The 22,175-nt window shown below is 40.0% G+C and overlaps 1 protein-coding gene across 1 annotated transcript in view; it reads left to right on the top strand.

Moving 5' to 3' along the window:
* The window catches only part of LOC117511182 (protein unc-13 homolog B-like), a 422,327-nt gene that overhangs the window by 43,719 nt on the left and 356,433 nt on the right, over positions 1-22,175 (top strand). Inside the window, exon 2 of the mRNA XM_034171173.1 lies at positions 5,677-5,706. Within this exon, the coding sequence (XP_034027064.1) occupies positions 5,677-5,706 (30 nt within the window). The remainder of the gene's footprint in view (positions 1-5,676; positions 5,707-22,175) is intronic.

Raw genomic sequence — 22,175 nt, 5'->3', positions numbered from 1 at the left:
AAAATTAGAAAGGTCTTGTCTCAGAGTGATGCTGAAAACCTAATTCATGCATTTATTTCCTCTAGGCTGGACTATTGTAATTCATTAATCAGGTTGTCCTAAAAGTTCCCTGAAAAGCCTTCAGTTAATTCAAAATGCTGCAGCTAGAGTACTAACGTGGACTAGAAGGAGAGAGCATATCTCACCCATATTGGCCTCTCTTCATTGGCTTCCTGTTAATTCTAGAATAGAATTTAAAATTCTTCTTCTTACTTATAAGGTTTGGAATAATCAGGTCCCATCTTATCTTAGGGACCTCATAGTACCATATCACCCCAATAGAACGCTTCGCTCTCAGACTAAAGGCTTACTTGTAGTTCCTAGGGTTTGTAAGAGTAGAATGGGAGGCAGAGCCTTCAGCTTTCAGGCTCCTCTCCTGTGGAACCAGCTCCCAATTCGGATCAGGGAGACAGACACCCTCTCTACTTTTAAGATTAGGCTTAAAACTTTCCTTTTTGCTAAAGCTTATAGTTAGGGCTGGATCAGGTGACCCTGAACCATCCCTTAGTTATGCTGCTATAGACTTAGACTGCTGGGGGGTTCCCATGATGCACTGAGTGTTTCTTTCTCTTTTTGCTCTGTATGCACCACTCTGCATTTAATCATTAGTGATTGATCTCTGCTCCCCTCCACAGCATGTCTTTTTCCTGGTTCTCTCCCTCAGCCCCAACCAGTCCCAGCAGAAGACTGCCCCTCCCTGAGCCTGGTTCTGCTGGAGGTTTCTTCCTGTTAAAAGGGAGTTTTTCCTTCCCACTGTCCCCAAGTGCTTGCTCACAGGGGGTCGTTTTGACCGTTGGGGTTTTTACGTAATTATTGTATGGCCTTGCCTTATAATATAAAGCGCCTTGGGGCAACTGTTTGTTGTGATTTGGCGCTATATAAATAAAATTGATTGAATTGATTGATTTGTCCCTCTACAGTCAATGAGCAGGTATCATTGCTAACCTGAATGGCTGGTAGCCATTTCAAGTCCCGTGTCCATGTCACAGCTATCTTGCTAAGTTTGCAAATAGGGACCATCTGCCAAGGTCACTTGCTTTCTCTCAGACTGTTCAAGGCCACACTTCTCCAAAATTGGATACACTTGTGCAGCTTTCTCTGTCAGACTCACCAGCCCCTGGCGTAGTTTTCCACTGCAGAGAACTCCCCTTACAGTGAGACATTCTTTTCAGCTGTGGGACTATTATATTCCTAAAATTTTCATCCTCCTCCATGAAGACAGACTTTGAGATAGCACGTGAAAATAATGGTAAACCAACACTGAAAATAATTACAAAATAAAGCACACGTGTCGCTAAGTGAAAATGATCACTGCTGACCACCGGAAGTGTGTCATTTGGCTAAAGAATCAACAACAACAACAACAAAAAACAAAAACTGATGATGTAGTGCAGCTGGGTTGATTTTGTCCTGTATGCGGTTTTCAGAATAGACCAAAACCTTTCTTGTCATGAAACATGGTCAGTAGTTTTTAAAAAAAATGATTTTTATTCCAGTTACTTTTGAGGTACTTAACAGAAATTTTTGCTTCCTTCTAGCTCCAGTGTAAGAAGTTAATGATGACCAGAACAAGGGGCTTTACACTTTTTGTCAATGAATACTTAAGGTTCAGATCTGACTCAGGACCTCATTGTTCCTGTTGGAATATGAATCCTGTGTCACTGATTTGAATTTATAAAAATGTGTATTGCGTGATTTCAGCCATAACGAAGCTGATTCTTGTTCAAAGATTGTTGTTCATAAGACATCGTATATTAATGCAGATCAAACCTCAGATGTGAAAGTGAGAATCACAGCTGTTGGACATCAGATTCAATCCAATGTGTTAAATCAGCACCTGTCTGTTAATTACTGATGACGTTCAACATGCTGACTGTAGTTTTGGAGAAATGCACTGAAATGTCACTCGGCAACCTCAGAATTGTCTCCTGATAGATTTCTGGACAAGATGGAGGACACAGAAAAAAATGTAAATTCTGAGTCAATATAGAGACACCTGTGCGTGGGTTCATTTAACATGGGAATGTTGTTGCATGCCAACAAGCACTCAGTGCTTGACACATCTTTAGCCTGGTCTGATGGCTGGAAAATCCCAGACAATCTGGTTCTGAGGACCTGCTGCAGCCTTCATTTGCTTTCACAGCCATTTGTGTTACAAGCCATCAGCTCCTCCTCCTGATCTGTCGTTGAGGACTTCTTGTTTCACCAGAGCCCTGTTAGCTGGCTGTCCCGTGTTTAGGGTTCCTGTTGGGCCTTCCTGCTTACTGTAGTGGCCACAACGTCCCACCATATTTCACATCAACAGGCAATCTCCAACTTCATGCGTTACAGGTGTCACAACACTGATGAAGGGTTGGATTTTGACACCCAGTCCTCTGCCTCACCATGTAAATGATAAAATGATGAATATGACTCAATATCTGAGGAGGTATGACTTAAAAATATGAACTATATGCAGAGAAAAAAATCAGTTTTGTAAATATAATTTTAAAATGGGACATTATCTGCAGTAAATTTGTTTGGTTGCATTTGTGGCATACCCTGTATTTTTTATTGTTTCTACAATGCATTAGGATGTGGAGTTTTTCAGCTGTGCTATAGGAATCATCTGAGAGGGATTAAACCAAACACGGGATGGATCCTCGTTCACTCACTGCAGCTGGCATGTGTCTGATTTGTGGCTCGGAAAGACCTTCCCTGTGTGATGCTGGCCTTTGCGCCACATGAAAGCTGACATTCTGTTATTTTTCTGTATGTTATAAATGGAATGAACTGCAGGTGTTTCAGTGATTAAGGAGCTGGGCGGCTGACCTAAATAAATCAGTGCTGCTTGTATTTATATGCTTTGTCTGTGTTGACCCAGAGCAACCGAGAGGAAACTGATGGATTGGTGTCCAATCCAGAGAACTCTGTTCTGCTTCACATGCCAGAAACTGGAAATAGGTTCCAGCCCAGTAGTCCACATGTCCTGGAAAAGATTAACTTTAACACGCTGTAAATTGAAGTAATACAGGATGGCACAGATAGCTAAGTGTGATAAGGAGGTCTGGCAGGACTGACTTACTTCTTTGATAGCCAGGGTCCTGATAGTCAATAATTTGAGGTGGAAAATGTTGCTTTGAATTGCTAATCTGTCATTCTTCAATGCAGAACCCACATATCTTCATGAGCAAATGGTTTATTTTCAACTCACCAGCTGACATGATAAAATACTTAAATATTGACAGTGGAATGCAACTCCTTCAGAATAGTAAATGAAAGTTCTCTGCTATGGTGTCTTTGCTCTGTGCTCCCGTTCCCACCACATGAACTTGACCTACTCCCCAGATGTAGCTAACATTTACAGGAACAGGCCGGTGTCATGTACTGAGATTGTTACTGAAGCAAAGTTTATTGTTAGTTGCAAGGCAACATGACAAGTTTGTATTCTATGTTATTGCGCTAGTCAGAAGCCAAATGTGGTAGAAAAATGCTTTGTGTGTGTGTGTGATATATATATATATATATATATATACACACACACACAGAACAAAAATATAAATGCAACACTTTTGTATTTACTCAAAGATCTAAAACATTTTCTATATACACAAAAGACCTATTTGTCTCAAATATTGCTCAAAAATCTGTTAGTGAGCACTTCTGCTTTGCCGAGATAATCCATCCCATCTTACAGGTGTGGCATATCAAGATGCTGATTAGACAGCATGATTATTGCACAGATGTGCCTTAGGTTGGCCACAATAAAAGGCCACTCTGAAATGTTCAGTTTTATTACTAAGTACAATGCCACAGATATCGCAAGTTTTGAGGGAGCGTGCAGTTGGCATGCTGACTGCAGGAATGTCCACCAGAGGTGTTGTTTGTGAATTGAATGTTCATTTCTGTACCATAAGCCATCTCTAAAGGCATTTCAGAGAAATTGGCAGTACATCAAACCGGCCTCACAACCGCAGACCATGTGTAACCACACCAGCCCAGGACCTCCACATCCAGCATGTTCACCTCCAAGATCGTCTGAGACCAGCTACCCGGACAGGTGCTGCAACAATCGATTTTCAGAACCAACGAATTTCAGGGAAGCTGATCTGCATGCTTGTCGTCCTCATCGTGGTCTCAACCTGACTGCAGTTAGTCGTCGCAACCGACTTGAGTGGGCAAATGCTCACATTCAGTGGTGTCTGCTGCTTATCAACTCTATGTGGAGGAGATGTGTTGCACTGCGTGAGGCAAATATTGGTCACATCGGATACTGACTGGTTTTCTCACTCCCCCCCAATAAAGCAAAACTGGGTACTGCTGGAATGACTTGGTATCAAACAAGCAGTTACTGAGAGAGACTAAGATGAGGAAAATCACTTACATTGTGAGGGACTGTCAGCTATTTTGGCATTGCAGGTGCCTGAATCCACGTTTCATCTGGCTACAGCAGATTATGGCTTCAATCACAAAGAAACTGTGGAGAGCTGATATTTGCCGTTTGGTATGCTTATGCATTTTGGGTCAAGGATGAACGCTGGTAAATCTGCATGGAGCAGACAGTTCTCAAAAATTTGTAGCTAAACTTTTAGTTCTTTTTAAGAAAATCCTCCTCTATACCACTTCATCATGAAGCTGTTTAACTGGGGATACAAAATACAGAATTTGTACCATGCAGAGATCTCCAAACAGCCACATAAGCCTGTAACTTCTGTGTTGTCTGGTTCTCTTGGTAGCTTTCCTCACTCTTCTCCTTCTTGCGCAGTCAGTCCATTTTTGAGAACTTGCTACTTTATGCAGATTTACCATAGAGTGCAATACTATTTGTATTGCTTAGTAATTGATGTAAATAAAGTGCAATAGCTATTCAGTGGCAGCTTTACCATCAGAGAGCTTCATCCACAACGAACACAAAAGATTCCAAGCTGTCATTGATGTTAAAGGGGCAACACACGGTTAAGAACAGGGGTATATAATCTTTTGATCAGGGTCATTTGGGTAGTTTCCGTTGTCATTATGATTTAAAAAGAGAAAACACTGTTGTTTGACAATAAATGGATTCACCCAACCGCTATCCACAAGTGAGTAAAACGTTTTTGTGTTATCATTCATATTCTCTGAAAAATGGCCAAAGAAACAAAAATTCTACCAGGGTATGTAAACTTTTGAGCACCACTGTAAAAGGCGCATGGTCATTGGTGCAACAGGCAGAGCATTCTGAGGTCAATACGGCGTTCCGGGGTGCAGGGCCAGCATCCTTTGAAGGTCTCGTCAGTGCAACTTTAGTACCAATCAAATGTTTGGGCACACCTTCACATTCAGTTGAATGGTTTCCCAAATACTGTCCAAAAATGTGTTCCTGATGTTAAGGTGTCCACCCACATTTTGCTGCTTTTCATATTATTGCTCACACTGCAAGTGAAAGTTCCTGATTGTTTCTATAGAGACACTAAAGAGTTACTTTCTGTGACACCTTTAGATGACATTTGGATGAACCAAACGTCATCATTACGAGAATTTAAGGGCTTTTCCTCTGAAATTATAGTCTGACAAGTCAAATTAAAATGCAGAAAACATGCACACAAGCAAAATCTCTGTGTAGTTTTTGCAGTTCCTTGTTTTGTCTTTTGTTTAATCTGTTATTTTTTTCTTTTTCAGTGAAGAAAGCCAAACTCCATGGGCCTCCAGGTAAGACCTGAAACACCGTGCTGTATCTCTGCTGAAATTATGATGAGCTGTTAGCATCTCTGCTGGATATCGTTCTCTGCTCACTGATTTTGTACTCCTAAAAATAACAAAAATAGAATGTTTAACTTTCTTCAGTCTAAGAAAATGCTTACAATATTGGCCAGTAGTGGCTTGGCCATTAAAATAAGGCCTTTTAATACCTCCTTGTGCAGCTCATATTTTTGGAGTGCCTGGACTGCATCTGTTTTTGTGATCTGGTATCCCTTTTTCCAAGAGCACCCTCAATATTTTTCTGCTTTATTGAGATAACCATAGCAACCAGTCTTTTTCTCTGTTTTGCAATGGCTACAATATTTTTTATTTTATTTACTAATTCCAAATGAGAAGGAAAAAGACAAACAATACACTTCTTGTGATTGTGTACGATAAATCATATTTGAAAAATCAATGCGTTACGTATGAGAGATTTCCCCCTTTAGCAGAATTGTGATGCATATTTTGTAATTAAATAATTAGTTTTTACTTAAACTGTTTTGTTGCCCATGTATCTTTGACAATCACAGACTCAGCTTCATAAAAATTGGTGTAAATTGTTTGCCTAACGGTTGGACGATGTTGACTTCATTTGTATATCACAATGTATGCTGTGGTGCATCAGGCAGGTAAACTCTTCTTGCTATCTTGGTTAATTATTATGTTTCTGTGCTCTTGTGTGCAAATTTGGGGTTGACTTACGCCTATAGCAACCCCCAACGGTGCCTGCTGCACGTCTGGGCTCATTCAGTGTGTCTGAATAAGCGAAGTGCGCAATGCATCTGCGCATGCGTGGGTCAAACGGGGTCAAAAATTCTAGCTACCAAACTCACACCGCTACCATTGAATTTCGTATACGGTAGCATTGGCGGACTGTGAAAATTAAGCCTTACAGGGATTGTTTCAAAGGCTTTAAGCCTTAATTGACGCATACAGTAATGACAGGTGCGCATTGTGCTGTTTTCAAATGCTCGAATGGAATTTATAGGCTTGAAAGGTGGCTGAAAACACACGATTGCAAAGCTCCGCCGAGTGTAATTTTAATTGTAAGTTTCTTGCACACATTTATTTTGTCGATATCCTAAAACCGTGCTGAATTATAATGTGGTTGATGGTGCCGTTTTCGTGCATTGGCTTATGATTGTAATGTCGCGCCATGAATGACGTGGCACATAATATTGTAATATTGACACATTCTATAAATGAACTGCATGCATGCACATATCAGTGTATGTCTGTCAACTTATCAAAACAAACGTGACACCAAAGAGGTTATATGTGAGACCCACCTTCCTTGTAGTCATTACGAAGCCGGTGGAGTAGCAATTTCTCATCCCTGCTTAGCAAATATTCTGCAGTATCCACAGTTTCAGACCCTGGACTTCTTCTAACCATCCGTCAGTTGCCTTCAAGGGGTCAGAAATTTGTTTGTCTCCACCTATCAACAACGACTGGTAATCATTTTCGACAGCAGCTCTCTTTTCCTCCTTTGTCAGCACCAATGGTAGTTTCTGTACCGATGCAGCACACGCAAGGGCAGCCAGCTCTTTTTTCCGTTTCTCTCTACTGCCGTACGCAGTCCTGGTTGTAACAGGCAATCTGCGGAGCTTACAAAAACGCTTTAAATCGTCAACTTTCCAGCGGTTGAAATGGTCCAAATTATAGCACTCCTCGCTGCTTTCCACCGTCTTTGAATGTGGATTGGCAGCCGAAAAATTTAGTGTACCAGTAATGCACCGCGCGGACCGAGAAGCGCACTTCACTTATTGTTTCACATCCTGCTAAGTACTCAACTCCTTTCTGCACTGTCTGGCTATCATGCCTTATATTCAGTAGTGCTCAGTTTTATCTCTTGAAAAATTTCTCATGAGGGTCTTTACTGGATTTGCTGGTCTTTTCATGGATTTTTATGACTTATAGGGAAAATGACAGGTGTGTTCTGGTATACAGTTGTATGCAAAAGTTTAGGCACCCCTTATATATATACTGCAACAGACTGGCGTCCTGTCAATCAATCAATCAATTTTTTTATATAGCGCCAAATCACAACAAACAGTTGCCCCAAGGCGCCTTATATTGTAAGGCAAGGCCATACAATAATTATGTAAAACCCCAACGGTCAAAACGACCCCCTGTGAGCAAGCACTTGGCTACAGTGGGAAGGAAAAACTCCCTTTTAACAGGAAGAAACCTCCAGCAGAACCAGGCTCAGGGAGGGGCAGTCTTCTGCTGGGACTGGTTGGGGCTGAGGGAGAGAACCAAGAAAAAGACATGCTGTGGAGGGGAGCAGAGATCGATCACTAATGATTAAATGCAGAGTGGTGCATACAGAGCAAAAAGAGAAAGAAACAGTGCATCATGGGAACCCCCCAGCAGTCTACGTCTATAGCAGCATAACTAAGGGATGGTTCAGGGTCACCTGATCCAGCCCTAACTATAAGCTTTAGCAAAAAGGAAAGTTTTAAGCCTAATCTTAAAAGTAGAGAGGGTGTCTGTCTCCCTGATCTGAATTGGGAGCTGGTTCCACAGGAGAGGAGCCTGAAAGCTGAAGGCTCTGCCTCCCATTCTACTCTTACAAACCCTAGGAACTACAAGTAAGCCTGCAGTCTGAGAGCGAAGCGCTCTATTGGGGTGATATGGTACTACGAGGTCCCTAAGATAAGATGGGACCTGATTATTCAAAACCTTATAAGTAAGAAGAAGAATTCTAAATTCTATTCTAGAATTAACAGGAAGCCAATGAAGAGAGGCCAATATGGGTGAGATATGCTCTCTCCTTCTAGTCCCCGTCAGTACTCTAGCTGCAGCATTTTGAATTAACTGAAGGCTTTTTAGGGAACATTTAGGACAACCTGATAATAATGAATTACAATAGTCCAGCCTAGAGGAAATAAATGCATGAATTAGTTTTTCAGCATCACTCTGAGACAAGACCTTTCTGATTTTAGAGATATTGCGTAAATGCAAAAAAGCAGTCCTACATATTTGTTTAATATGCGCTTTGAATGACATATCCTGATCAAAAATGACTCCAAGATTTCTCACAGTATTACTAGAGGTCAGGGTAATGCCATCCACAGTAAGGATCTGGTTAGACACCATGTTTCTAAGATTTGTGGGGCCAAGTACAATAACTTCAGTTCTATCTGAGTTTAAAAGCAGGAAATTAGAGGTCATCCATGTCTCTATGTCTGTAAGACAATCCTGCAGCCCAGCTAATTGGCTGGGTATCATCTGCGTAACAATGAAAATTCAAGCAATACCGTCCAATAACACTGCCTAAGGGAAGCATGTATAAAGTGAATAAAATTGGTCCTAGCACAGAACCTTGTGGAACTCCATAATTAACTTTAGTCTGTGAAGAAGATTCCCCATTTACATGAACAAATTGTAATCTATTAGACAAATATGATTCAAACCACCGCAGCGCAGTGCCTTCAATACCCATGGCATGCTCCAATCTCCGTAATAAAATTTTATGGTCAACAGTATCAAAAGCAGCACTGAGGTCTAACAGAACAAGCACAGAGATGAGTCCACTGTCCGAGGCCATAAGAAGATCATTTGTAACCTTCACTAATGCTGTTTCTGTACTATGATGAATTCCAAAACCCGACTGAAACTCTTCAAATAGACCATTCCTCTGCAGATGATCAGTTAGCTGCCCTACAACTACCCTTTCAAGAATCCTTGAGAGAAAAGGAAGGTTGGAGAAGGAAGGTTGTCCTGGGTGTACCCCGCCTCACGCCCTATGACTGCTGGGATGGGCTCCAGCCCCCCGCGACCCTTAACTGGACTAAGCGGTAGAAGATGGATGGATGTATATATATATATATATGTGTGTATATATATATATATATATAGTATTTCTACCTCATTTCTTATGTCTCGTACTGTTACAAGTATTATTATTATTGCTTATCCTTGCACACGCTGTTTGATGAACATTTTCCTCTACTTGCACCCATCTTGTGTTTTCTAAGAGCTGATGTAACATGTGAATTTCTCCTCTGTGAGATCAATAAAGTTTATCTTTATCTTAAATATATAGCAGATGAACACAGTGATATTTAAGAAGTGAAATTAAATTTATATGATTTACAGAAAGTGTGCAATAATTCTTTAAACAAAATTAGGCAGGTGCATAAATTTGGGCACCCCAACAGAAAAAAATACATCAGTATTTAGTAGATCCTACTTTTGCAGAAATAACAGCCTCTAAACGCTTCTATAGCTTCCAATGAGAGTCTGGATTCTGGTTGAAGGTATTTTGGACAATTCTTCTTTACAAAACATCTCAGGTTTGTTGGTTTCTGAGCATGAACAGCCTGCTTAAAATCATACAACAGATTTTCAATAATATTCAGGTCTGGGGACTGAGATGGCTATTCCAGAATGTTGTAGTTGTTCCTCTGCATGAATGCCTTAGTAGATTTTCAGCAGCGTTTAGGGTTATTGTCTTGTTGAAAGATCCAGTCCCGGCGCAACTTCAACTTTGTCACTGATTCATGAACATTGTTCTCAAGAATCTACTGATATTGACTGGAATCTATGTGACCCTCAACTTTAACAAGATTCCCAGGACCTGCACTGGCCACACAGCCGCAAAGCATGATGGAACCACCTCTAAATTTTACTGTACGTAGCAAGTGTTTTTCTTGGAATGCTGTGTTCTTTTTCGGCCATACTGCCCCTTGTTATGTCCAAATAACTCAACTTTAGTTTCATCAGTCCACAGCACCTTATTCCAAAATGAAGCTGGCTTGTCCAAATGTGCTTTAGCATAGTCTGTTTGTGGCGTGTATGCAGGAAAGGCTTCATCTGCATTACAGCATCTCTTTGTGCAAAGTGCACTGTATAGTTGAACGATGCACAGAGACACTGTCTGCAGCAAGATCATGTTGTAGGTCTTTGGAACATGTCTGTGGGTTGACTGTGACTGTTCTCACCGTCCTTCACTTCAGCTTATGAGATTTGTCTTGGTCTGTCACTTCGGGCCTTAACTAGTACTGTGCCTGTGGTCTTCCATTTCCTCACTATGTTCCTCACAGTGGAAACTGACAGCTGAAATCTCCGAGATAGCTTTTTGTATCCTTCCGCTAAACCATGATGTTGAGCAGTCTTTGTTTTCAAGTCATTTGAGAGTTGTTTAGAGGGTCCCATGTTGCCACTCATTAGAAGAGATGCAAAGAGGGGAAACATTTGCAAATGGCCACCTTAAATACCCTTTCTCATGATTGGATTCACCTGTGTAAGGAGGTCAAGGGTCAGTTAGCTTACCAAACCAATTTTGCATTCCAATAATTAGTGCTAAATGTATTCAAATCAATAAAATGACATGGGTGCCCAAATTTTTGCACCTGCCCAATTTTGTTTAAATAATTGCACACATTCTGTAAATACTAGAAACTTCATTTCACTTCTTAAATATCAGTGTTCATCTGCTATATGATATATTTAACTGAAATTTCTGATCCAGACAACCAATGATTTATAATGGAAAATCATGAAAATTATCAGGGTTGCCCAAATGTTTGCATACAACTGTAGGTGCTGCTATGCTTGTGGTGGACCCACACAAAGAGGAAAAGCATTGTGTGGTCTTTGTTTTTTACTAATGACCTGATTTTTAGAAATGTTGTTAAAGCCTGGGCTTATAATTACAATTTTGAACATTTTTAGAGCTGTGAAAAAGGAATGGAAAAAGAAAATTTTACATTATCCTTCTTAAAGGGGAACAGAAATGCCCACTGATTATTTATAGCATGAATAAACACAAAAAAATGTGTTCTTTTGATACTTCAATAAACACAAAAGACTATAAAACATCTATAGAAAACCTTGTTTTAGTCGTGGTCTGAGAGGCTTTGACAACGACCGGCTGCCGCTATTTATGCAGGTCAGACAGGTGACGTCACTGATTGGGGTGAAGATGAGCCTCATTCTGAGATTCCCTGCCAGAGGCATCAACAAGGAGGTTATACTAGAGACACACTCCCAATGCTGCCCACTAAACGTGAACGTCCCTTCATGGACACATGATGCCTCCTCACCGGGCAAAATACTGACGAAGTTCCCGGATGTTAATGCATCTTCAATGGGGATTACTGACTGAACACTCTCAGAAAAACACTCACAAAATATGTGTTAAAATGCCATTCTGACCTGGATATCGAACCAGTAAAATTAACATTAAATCATGTCAGGAAAGTATTAAACTCACTCTGACACCCACACATTCTGAAATATTAGTGTTGAAAGTTACATGGACCTGCGCTGTTAAGCTGCGCTGCTGGTCTGAACCGAGCTGCTGCTGTTTTCAGCATAGCGCGGCTCCTAAATATATATGTATGTATGTATGTATTTACACAATTATCCTTTATTGACAGAGTTTCATTCATGAAGTCAGGTGTGTGTGTGCACATCTCTGTGTGTGAGTGGTGTGTGTAAGTGTCGTCCGTGTCCTCGGACAAAACAGGCACGGGCAGGAAATATACACCTATTTATCAACCAAATGTCACAGACAAAGTGACAAGAATAACCAAAACCACTTACTTATGGCAGGAAATATTGTCTCCCTTGTTCCTCCATTTGTGGCTTAGCCAACATGTGCAGCTTTCTGGCATATTCCACCTGTTTCTTGATGAGACTAATAGAGCTTCAATGAGCAAGTTCAGTAAACTGCACTCGTGTCCAGCAGTGGAGACCCCAACTGGAGACGTCAGCCGGAAGTGCCCTCCACCGACTTCAGCTAATGGCGATTTACATGTCAATTTAGCGGCAAATTTGATTCAAATAATATTATCTACACTTGCTCAAACACTGTGCAAGTGTATGAATAACACTTAATTTTTACCAAGGAATGCACAAACAAATTCTCAAAAAGCCTGTCTGTTTTCCTTTAAAGGATGCAACATGGATATTTTGAACTTTTGAGGAACACACTTTAACAAGTACCCTTCTACTTCATTTACAAGTTGATTTCTTAAATAATTTCTCATTTCATTTGTAATTAGTGCTCTGTTCTTGTAGCTTTATCACCTCCGTGTCACTTGTCTTTCCCTTGTAACATTTTAAAACACGTTTATGAGTTGCCGTTGTTTGTCCCACTATCTTCTCTCTGGGGCGATGAGGGGAAAACTGTGATGGATTGGCGAAAGAGAGTGAAAGAGAAAGAGCAAATTAAATCAATAGACCATCATAAAGGGCCACCTGCCCAAAATGATGGCGCATCATGCCCCCCAAAAAGAACAAGATGATCACAGTTACCTCAGTATCTTTGGGAAACATACCTCAGATCGATGACTTGTCATTGGTTAGCATGTGCAAAGCATACTGTATTTTTAGAACAGTAGAAGGAAATGTGTTTGGCCTTCGCTGGGGTTTATAAAACTCACTGTCATACTTGTAGCCATGATTTAATAGTACAAATCCTTCTTGAGTTGAATGTGTAAAGCTAATGTGTATAATTCACCTAGACGTCGCCATCTTCTTGAATGGCATCCTTTTATCGCTAAGAAACACAACTTTTTTTCTGCCTTCTTTCCGGATGTCTGACGTTTTTGCCTTGTGTCTAAACTTGAGTCTAGACACTCTTTAATCTAAAACAATTGATTGCGGACATTTGTGTGATCTCTGGTTTTCATCTCTACCCAAGGTTCTTGACCGTATATTGATGGGTAAATTCTAAACTTTTCCATCTGTTTCAGCCTTTTGTCTTTTCACCACAGATGTCTAAAGCAAAGCTGGAATTTGTAATGTTGTTTGTCATTTTCTTCTTTCTGGACATCTTTCCATGCCTTGTTGTGGATGTGATGTTCCCTGAGGTTGAGCGTTTTGAGGTTGGTTTTCTTGCTTTGGAGATATCAGCACTTCAGAGCAGTAATTTGTGTTTCCTAATTTGTGAATGAAAGCGAACAGCTGTCCTTGATACTTGAAATACTTTTTCTTTCTTTTTTTTGAACACTGTTTGTTCAAAAGGGCAACTCCATATTCAATTACAACATAAAATTAATCGAACAGAGCGACTCAGCAAATTCTAGGACAGTATTCCATCTCATTGAAAGTAAAAGGGGTATATCCTAAAGTATATTTTACTTTATCTACAACTGGTATAAAAAAAAGAAAAAAGGAAAACACACAATTCCGGTGAGGAACCCTGAGCAAGTATAATTATGCCCAACCAAAGTAAATAATGACAGGGGTCCACCTATCCAAAAACAAATCCATATTCAAATGAAGCTTTGCCGTAATTTTTTCCATTAGATATACATTTCTTAATCCGTCACGCCATTGAGGGAGAGTGGGAGGTAGTGCTTTTAACCAAATTCTCGTTATCATTTTCTTTGCTACCAATAAACAAATGTGGAGCAATTGAGCTTCCCTTTTTGTCAAACCACCCCTTGGGGTCAGCCCTATAATGTAATATTTTGGATCCAGTGGCAAATTAAAATTTAGGATGGCTCGGATCTCTGCCTGGATCCCTAGCCAATATGGTTTCAAGGCGGCGCAGTCCCAAAAAATATGCAAATAATCCCCAGTTTGTTTGCAATCCCTCCAACACAGTTTAGTTTTACTATTATCATTATTAAAAGTATTTGATGGTGTCCTAAAAAATCTTAACTTAATTTTTCAGTTGAACTCCTTCCAAATCGGACTGCTAGTAATTTTATGGCCTCTTTCACACACCTCTTCCCATTCTTCATCCTCAATAATTGTGTTTGCCTCTAACTCCCACTTCCCCTTCACTTCCAGTGAGTTATCAGACAGTTGAGAATGTAAATATTTATACATGTTCGATATTATTTTAACTTTACTTTTTTCTTCAATCACCTTAATTAATATTTGTTCAATTGGTGTAGGCAGTTGTTTCAAAGCGTCCCATTCTGCACATGACACTAGTCTCGTAATTGTAAATATCGAAAAAACTCATCAGAACCTAAACCAAATTTGTCCTGCAACTGTTTAAAAGATCTTAATATCCCTCCATCAAACATCTGATGGATAGTTATCAAACCCCTTTCCGCCCACCCCTTAAATCCAGAGTTTAATTTATTAGGTAAAAAATCAGCAATCTTAGTGATTTTAAGTGCCCGTGAGGTTGTTAAAGGTGCATTGATTTTCTTCCTCACCTGTGTCAATACTCGTGTACACACAATCCACTCATTTTTTATTTTCAAATCTCTCCATTTCTTTTGTTCTAAAAAAGGTACGGTCTCTAATGAAACAATTTGGGAAGCATGGTTTTCTACTTTTATCCAATTTGTTTCCTCATCCTGCAATACCCATTCTACTAACCCACGCATCTGTGTAGCCCAATAATACAATTTCAAATTAGGCAAACCAAGACCCCCATTTTTTTTTTGGACTACATAATAATTTCAGCCGAACTCGACGTTTTTTCCTTTGCCAAATGAATAAAGAAATCATTTTGTCCAATCTTTTAAAAGTAGAGGATGGAATCCAAATAGGGAGGGCCTGAAACAAATATAACAACCGAGGAAGGAGATTCATCCTAACTGTTTCTATTCTCCCGATTAGGGATAAGGGTAGAATTTCCCAACGGACCAGGTCAGATTTTATTGATAAAAACAATTTCCCATAGTTTTCTGTATATAATTGTGAGGTTTGTGGTGTAACCATTATGCCTAAATACTTAAATCCTTGGGTGGGCCAATTAAACAAAGCAACTTTATCCAAATCTAGCGGCCTATCACCCACCAACATCATTGCTTGCGACTTTGTCTCATTGACCTTATAACCTGATATCATTCCAAAGTCCCCCAGACAATCCATAAGTGCCAAGACAGACATCTGCAGGTTGGTAATATACGGTATCACATCATCCGCATAGAGTGAAATCTTGTACTGTACTCCACCCACCGATAGTCTGAAAGGTTCAGAACAATGTCCATTTACTCATACTTTTGATGTGGGTTCTGTATACAACACTCTAATCCAATCAATAAAATCTGGGTGAAATCCCATTTTCCCTAATGTGTTCTCCAAATACAGCCAATCCACCCTATCAAATGCTTTCTCAGCATCTAAGCTGAGAAGCATTGAAGGTTCCTGTTTCTGTTTTGCTATGGACATAATGTTTAGTGTTCTTCTTATATTATTTATTCCCAGGCGACCAGGTATAAACGCTGTTTGATCGGACTTAATTATTCTGTTAATGCACTTTTGAATTCTTTTAGCCAGTATTGTTGTTAGAATTTTTACATCACAGCACAACAAACTAATTGGCCTGTATGAGGAACAGACTGTGGGATCCTTTCCCTCCTTGGGGATTACTGATATTATCGCCTGAGACCAAGATTTTGGTGGGTCTTTTTGTAGCTAAGGCGTAATTATATGCCCTTTGTAAAAGGGGTGTGACTTCATCTAGAAAGTGTTTAGAAAATTCCCCCGGATAGCCATCCATACCTGGTGACTTATTATTTTTCAAATTTATTGTTGTTTCCTCTATTTCCCTTTTTGTTATTGGCTCTCTCATGGCTTTGGCTTCATCCTCTGTCAATTTCGATAACTTAATTTTTCCCAATAGGTTTTCAATTTTCTCTGCTTTGTTGTCTATTTCAGGTGAGTCATATAGTGCCTCATAATAAACTGAAAATGCCTCGGCTATATCTTTAGGGTGTGATACAACTTTTCCTGAAAAAGGGTTCACTATCTTAGCCACTGTACGGTTTGCCTGCGCTTTGCGTAACTGAAATGCCAGTAGCCTACTGGCCCTATTTCCAGACTCATAGTATCTCTGATTAGCAAACCTCAAGGCCCCCTCCGCCTTATATGTCAATAAGTTGTTCAGTGCCTGTCTGTTTAGGGTTAGAGATTTCAAGATATTTTTATTATTTGTCTTTTTATGCTCTTTCTCTAGATCAGCTATACAGTCTTCTAGTCATTTCTGTTCTTTCTCTGTCTTTCCTTATTTTAGATGAAAGAGCAATCCATTTCCCCCTTAACACCACTTTCGCAGCTTCCCATAAAGTAGAGACTGACACTTCTCCATTGTCATTATGTTCCATATAGTCCCTCCATTCCTGCTTTATCTTCTGAACTACATCTGGATCGTTCAAGAATGAGACGTTCAGTCTCCAAGGTTTAATTTTTCTATCGTTCTCTAACCTTATTGACATCACTATTGGAGCATGGTCTGATATTGTTATGGGATCTATGTGACAATTCACAACAGTATAAGCATCCTTTCTCGATACACAAAACAAATCAATTCTGGAGTAGCTATTATGGACCTTAGAAAAAAAAGTGTAGTCTCTCTCCTTCGGGTGTTTGTACCGCCATACATCTACTAAGCCTAACTCTTCTACTATATCGTGCAAAACTTTTGCTTTCCTCAAAAAATATCCCTGCTCGAACGGTTGTTTATCTAACTTCTGATTCAATACACAGTTAAAATCCCCCCTTACTATTAAGTATCCCTCCCCATGCTTAGTTAAAATTGTTGAAATTTCTTTAAAGAATCCCGTATCATCTTAATTTGGCGCATATAAATTTAAAATTGTTGTCCTAATTTCCCCAATTGTCCCCACAACCATAATATAACCACCGTTATCTTCATATGTTCTTTCAACGATAAGCCCCAGAGTTTTATGGCACAGAACAGCCACCCCTCTTTTACTACCCTTTTCACAAGCAAAACTAAATACTTGGCCGACCCAGTCCCTCTTGACTTTCTTGTGTTCCTTGTCATTGAGGTGGGTCTCCTGAAGTAAAGCAATTGAGCAATTTAACCTCTTCAACTGTGACATAATTTTCTTCCTTTTTATAGGATGATTGACCCCATTTATGTTATAACTAACAATGTTTATACTGTCCATAGCTAGTATTTATACCAACAGCAAAAAAAAAAAGGCAAACATTATCTTTTGCAAAGAGCCTTGCTAACAAACAAGAAATCACACCAAAAAAATATATAGACTTCCAAAAATCCAGTAGGTAGCCCATGAGAACTGAACAAATAAACCTTAACCAAAAGGGTTTCCCACTCCCGATGACTCTTGGGCAGAGAGCCATAGCTCTCCGGGCTGGTTGCACTGAGTGCTGTAGCGACGATCATCCAGGAAACACGTCGCATTAGAGGCTGTGAGTTTATCAAAATAAAGAGTTCTGTCCCCTGACCCCTGCAAAGACCCCTGTCCACAAAATATAGTATGGTCACCAGATCATAGCCGAAAACAAATTTGTCCCTTGCAAATTACCCGATAAATGAGATATTAACTTGTTACAATCAGTCCCTACAAATACCCAATTTTAATTCTGCTGTGGTCACCCTTTTTACTCAGAACCTGTGGGCCTGGAATCTTCATTGCCTCCGCAGATTAGCGATCTTTTAGCTTATTTCTGCTGGGATAAGTTGTTGGTTCTTTCTCCGCCCGCTCCAAGTTGTCCACCCGTCCCGAACCAGCTCCCTCTCCAGTACATCCCGCTCCTCCATCACTGCCTCCACGCCCAGCTCTCTCAGAGTTGACTGTGCCTCCAGTAGTGAGGGGAACTGCTTGACGCCCTTGTCCAAAAAGATTCTCAGCTGGGCTGGGTAGGATGACTGGGCTTTGATGTTCTTCTCTTTCAGCTTTTTTATTACCTCTCGAACCTTTTTCCTCTTCCTCTGCACCTCAGCGGAGTAATCTTGATCAAAGTAGACCTTGTGACTCTGGTACTCCGCATTTTGTTGCTTCCATGCCTGCTGCAACACTGACTGTTTCACTTTAAAGTTCAGAAAACGAACTATGATTGACCGCGGGGCCGCAGCAGCATCTTTGGGCTTTGGGCCCGGAGCTCTGTGTGCACTTTCCAGTTTGATCTCCGTACCTTCTTGTAACTCCAGCGAGTTGTACAAAAAATCAGTTACAAACTTCATCATGTCATCTTTCTCAGCCCCTTCTGGTATACCATAGAGCCTTATGTTGTTACGACGGAGTCTGTTTTCCATGTCATCGCATTTAACAGCGAGGTTAGCTTCTCGTTTTAGCAGGTAGCTCAGTGCCTTCTCATGCTGCGTACATCTGTCCTCGACAGCACTCACTCTTTCCTCCGTGTCCCCCAGCCTCTTATCAAGCCCCGCAGTTCGTTGTTTAAAATCATCCATACTGGATTCCAGCCTTGAAGGAGAAGTCTTTAAATCACCAAAAGAGTCTTTATTTTCCTGTCAGAGCTTGCGAAGCTCCGATAGCATCTCGGGCTCAGCAGTAGCCTCCCCAGTATTTTTCAATGGCATAGCCTCGGCTAACGTTAGCTGCTTGGGGCCAGCTTTACCGTCCTCATTTTTTCCTCCTCTCATGTCTTTTCACGTTGTTTTTTGAGTCGAACTCATGGCTGAAATTACCTTGTCTTGTGGTCCTGTGCTCATTTATCTGTTCTTAATTTTTAATTGGCTATTTTAATGGGTCAGTCGGAGCTGAGAAATTAGCTGTCCGTCTCGGCCATGACGTAGGCGGAAGTCAGTTTACAGGTCAGAAACAATGAGTTTGTCCCACTCTTATGCTCCAGTTTGGGGAAGCTGATCTGATTAGTCTTAATAATGAGAAGGACATAGATTTTTTTTTTGCCAAGAGGAGCTAACTGTTGTCTCTAAGCTTGCGCAAGCCCCAGTGGTGGACGTCCCCTGTGACGCTTAACTTTTATATGTGTCACTTTTATTAGTTTGATGGATTCAAGGCACATTGTCTATCATTCTGTTTTTAGCCACGCTCTGGGGACCATGATATTCATCAGTTTGTCGGTCAGATGCTGTGTCCCAGAACGAAACAACTGTTGCATGGATTATGTCAAAATTCAGTGGTAATATTTTAATTTTTTACCTCTGCCAAGGCTCAACAGCCTGTGAGCAGGATAATTCTGCTGCTTTAACAAGTTTTAAGTCACAAACACATTTTACTTTAATAATGCAACATTATATAAAGTGTGCTTACTAAGTGCAGGAAGCTAAAGAGTTAAAAAGATTGTTGACTTGGATGGTCTATTATAACTGAATCATCTCTAGTTGTCTTGTTGATGGGATCAGTCCATTCTTTTATTAGTGACTGAAGAGCCACATGGTGACAGTCATTTTCTCTACTGCTGCCTGCTGCCATTTTTGTTTAGTTGTTGTACCATCTCAGTATTATCTTTTGTTTTGTGCTTCCTGGGACTGCTTCCCATGCTACGTTTTGCAGCTCACGGTTATCTCACATTTAGGGAGGTGATGGTCTAGTGGTTAAGCGTTGGGCTTGAGACCAGAGGATCCTTGGTTCAGTCCCAGCCTGACTGGAAAATCACTAGTGAATAAAGGGAATAATGTGATTATTAGCCATCAGATGACAAATTAAAACCTCTTAAATCATGTGCAAACCATGACGCCACCACCTCCCTAAAGGAGACAACGGCATCTCCTTAAAAAAAAAAAAAATATTTATGAATCAAATACAAACAAAACAGGTCCTGTACAAAATCCTGAAATGCTGCATACATGAAAATACAAATACAAGAAGATACGGGGCTTATTGAATATTATTTACAAACAATAAAAGAAGAAAATATAGGCCAACCAAACATTTACAAATCAAATTTGTCAATAAAAGAAACTACTTTTAAAACATTATTGGATTCAATCAATAATAGAGATTTATTAATAAGTTTAAACTAATTTCTCCATTGAGTAATGTTTAGTTTTGTAAATGGTAAATGGACTGCATTTATATAGCACTTTTCCATCTGCATCAGATGCTCAAAGCGCTTTACAAATAATGCCTCACATTCACCCCGATGTGAGGGTCCTGCCATACAAGGTACTCACTACACAACGGGAGCAACAGGGGATTAAAGACCTTGCACAAGGGCCTTTAGTGATTTTCCAGTCAGGCTGGGATGTGAACCGAGGATCTTCTGGTCTCAATATTTAAGTGTTCCACCTGCCAAACAAAAGGGTTCTGCTGGCGGTAGAAACGCAAACCTCAATTCTTGTATTTGTATTTTGTTGTATACAGTTATTTCAGGATTTTGTACAGGGCCTGTTTTGTTTGTATTTAATTCATAATCTTTGCAGCTTCAAGAAGTGTTGTCCAAATTGGTTTGATCTGACCTTAAGATGTCTTTTCGCAACCCCACTCACTTGGACACGAGAACTGAGGTTGCGCTTGTTTTACCTGACACCAGTACACTGAATGTCTAACATGCTGCACCAGAGCATGGCATGTAGGTGGAACTGATTCCAGAGGTCTGCCTTTCTGCCTTAATGTTAGACTCCTTCATTTCATTGAAACTTAAAAGAACGTCATTGTCGTATAGATATGATACTTTAGTGATACCTTTATCCACCCATGACTTAAAACCAAGCTCATTGGTGCATGGAGTAAAATTCCAAATAGGGGTTAATTGGGTAAAGGAGTGTTTTCTTTAAGGTAATTTAACACCTCATGCCAAATTATTACAGTATTTCTACCAAAGGAGTTTTTAGTGTTTTTTTTTTCTCAATATGAAATCGTTTGCTGAGTAGAAATATAAACTTAAGGAAATTTTAGAGGTTGTGATTTTCTCTATCATCACCTATTGTAATGTTGTTTTAGGCCTAAACCAATATGAGACTGCTCTTAATTGTGCTTCCCAATAGTATCCATGGAGGAAAGGCAGTCCTAATCCTCCTCTGTCATAGGATAAGTACAAGGTCAGGCGCAGCGTCTACTGGAGCTGGAGTGTCTACTGTTCCAAATAAAATGACAAAAAATCTGTTTCATTCTGGTGAAAAAATCAGTAGGGGGGAAAAGTGGAATGGTTTGAAACAGGTAAAGGAACTTAGGAAAAATATTCATTTTCAAAATGTTAAGTCGTCCAATCATGGATAATGGTAATGATTTGTAAAACTTTCCAAAACATTCCTAAAAGGTGTACAAAATGGTGGGCTAATCTTTCAGAATTTTTCAAGAGCATGATGCTAGATTTAGCTGCATTAACTTTATATCCTGAAAAGATCAGTCAAAAACAGTACATCATCAGCAGCATATAATCCTGTGTTATTCTCAATATTAGTTATCTTGATGCCAGCTATCTCTTTATTATTTCTGATTGCAGTGGCTAAGGGCTCAATGGTCAATACAAAAAGGAGAGGGGGCAGGGGGGTATTGATAATATTTTATCGATGTCAGTGTCATTATCGATTCTGCTTATTGATCCGATTCCTTATCGATTCCCTTATTGATACCTCTTGTGAATTTTCTGTTTATTAAAAGTAGGCTTTACAGGTTTTCTATGTTAACAAAATTTTATTGAGTCTTAAAGTAGTCTTAAAGTTCCCCGGACGCCTAATGGCGACTTCTGCTCCTACTGGCAATTAGGATGGGTTAAATGCAATAGACACATTTCATTGTGCAGGGAACATGTTCTTCTGTGCATATGACAATAAAATTTCTTTGAATCCTTGAATCCTTTGAAGTAAATACAGT

Source organism: Thalassophryne amazonica, chromosome 5, assembly GCF_902500255.1.
Source record: "Thalassophryne amazonica chromosome 5, fThaAma1.1, whole genome shotgun sequence".
NCBI classification, from domain to species: domain Eukaryota; kingdom Metazoa; phylum Chordata; class Actinopteri; order Batrachoidiformes; family Batrachoididae; genus Thalassophryne; species Thalassophryne amazonica.
Note: the sequence above shows the minus strand (reverse complement) of the source record. Positions and strands in the feature narration are given on the sequence as shown.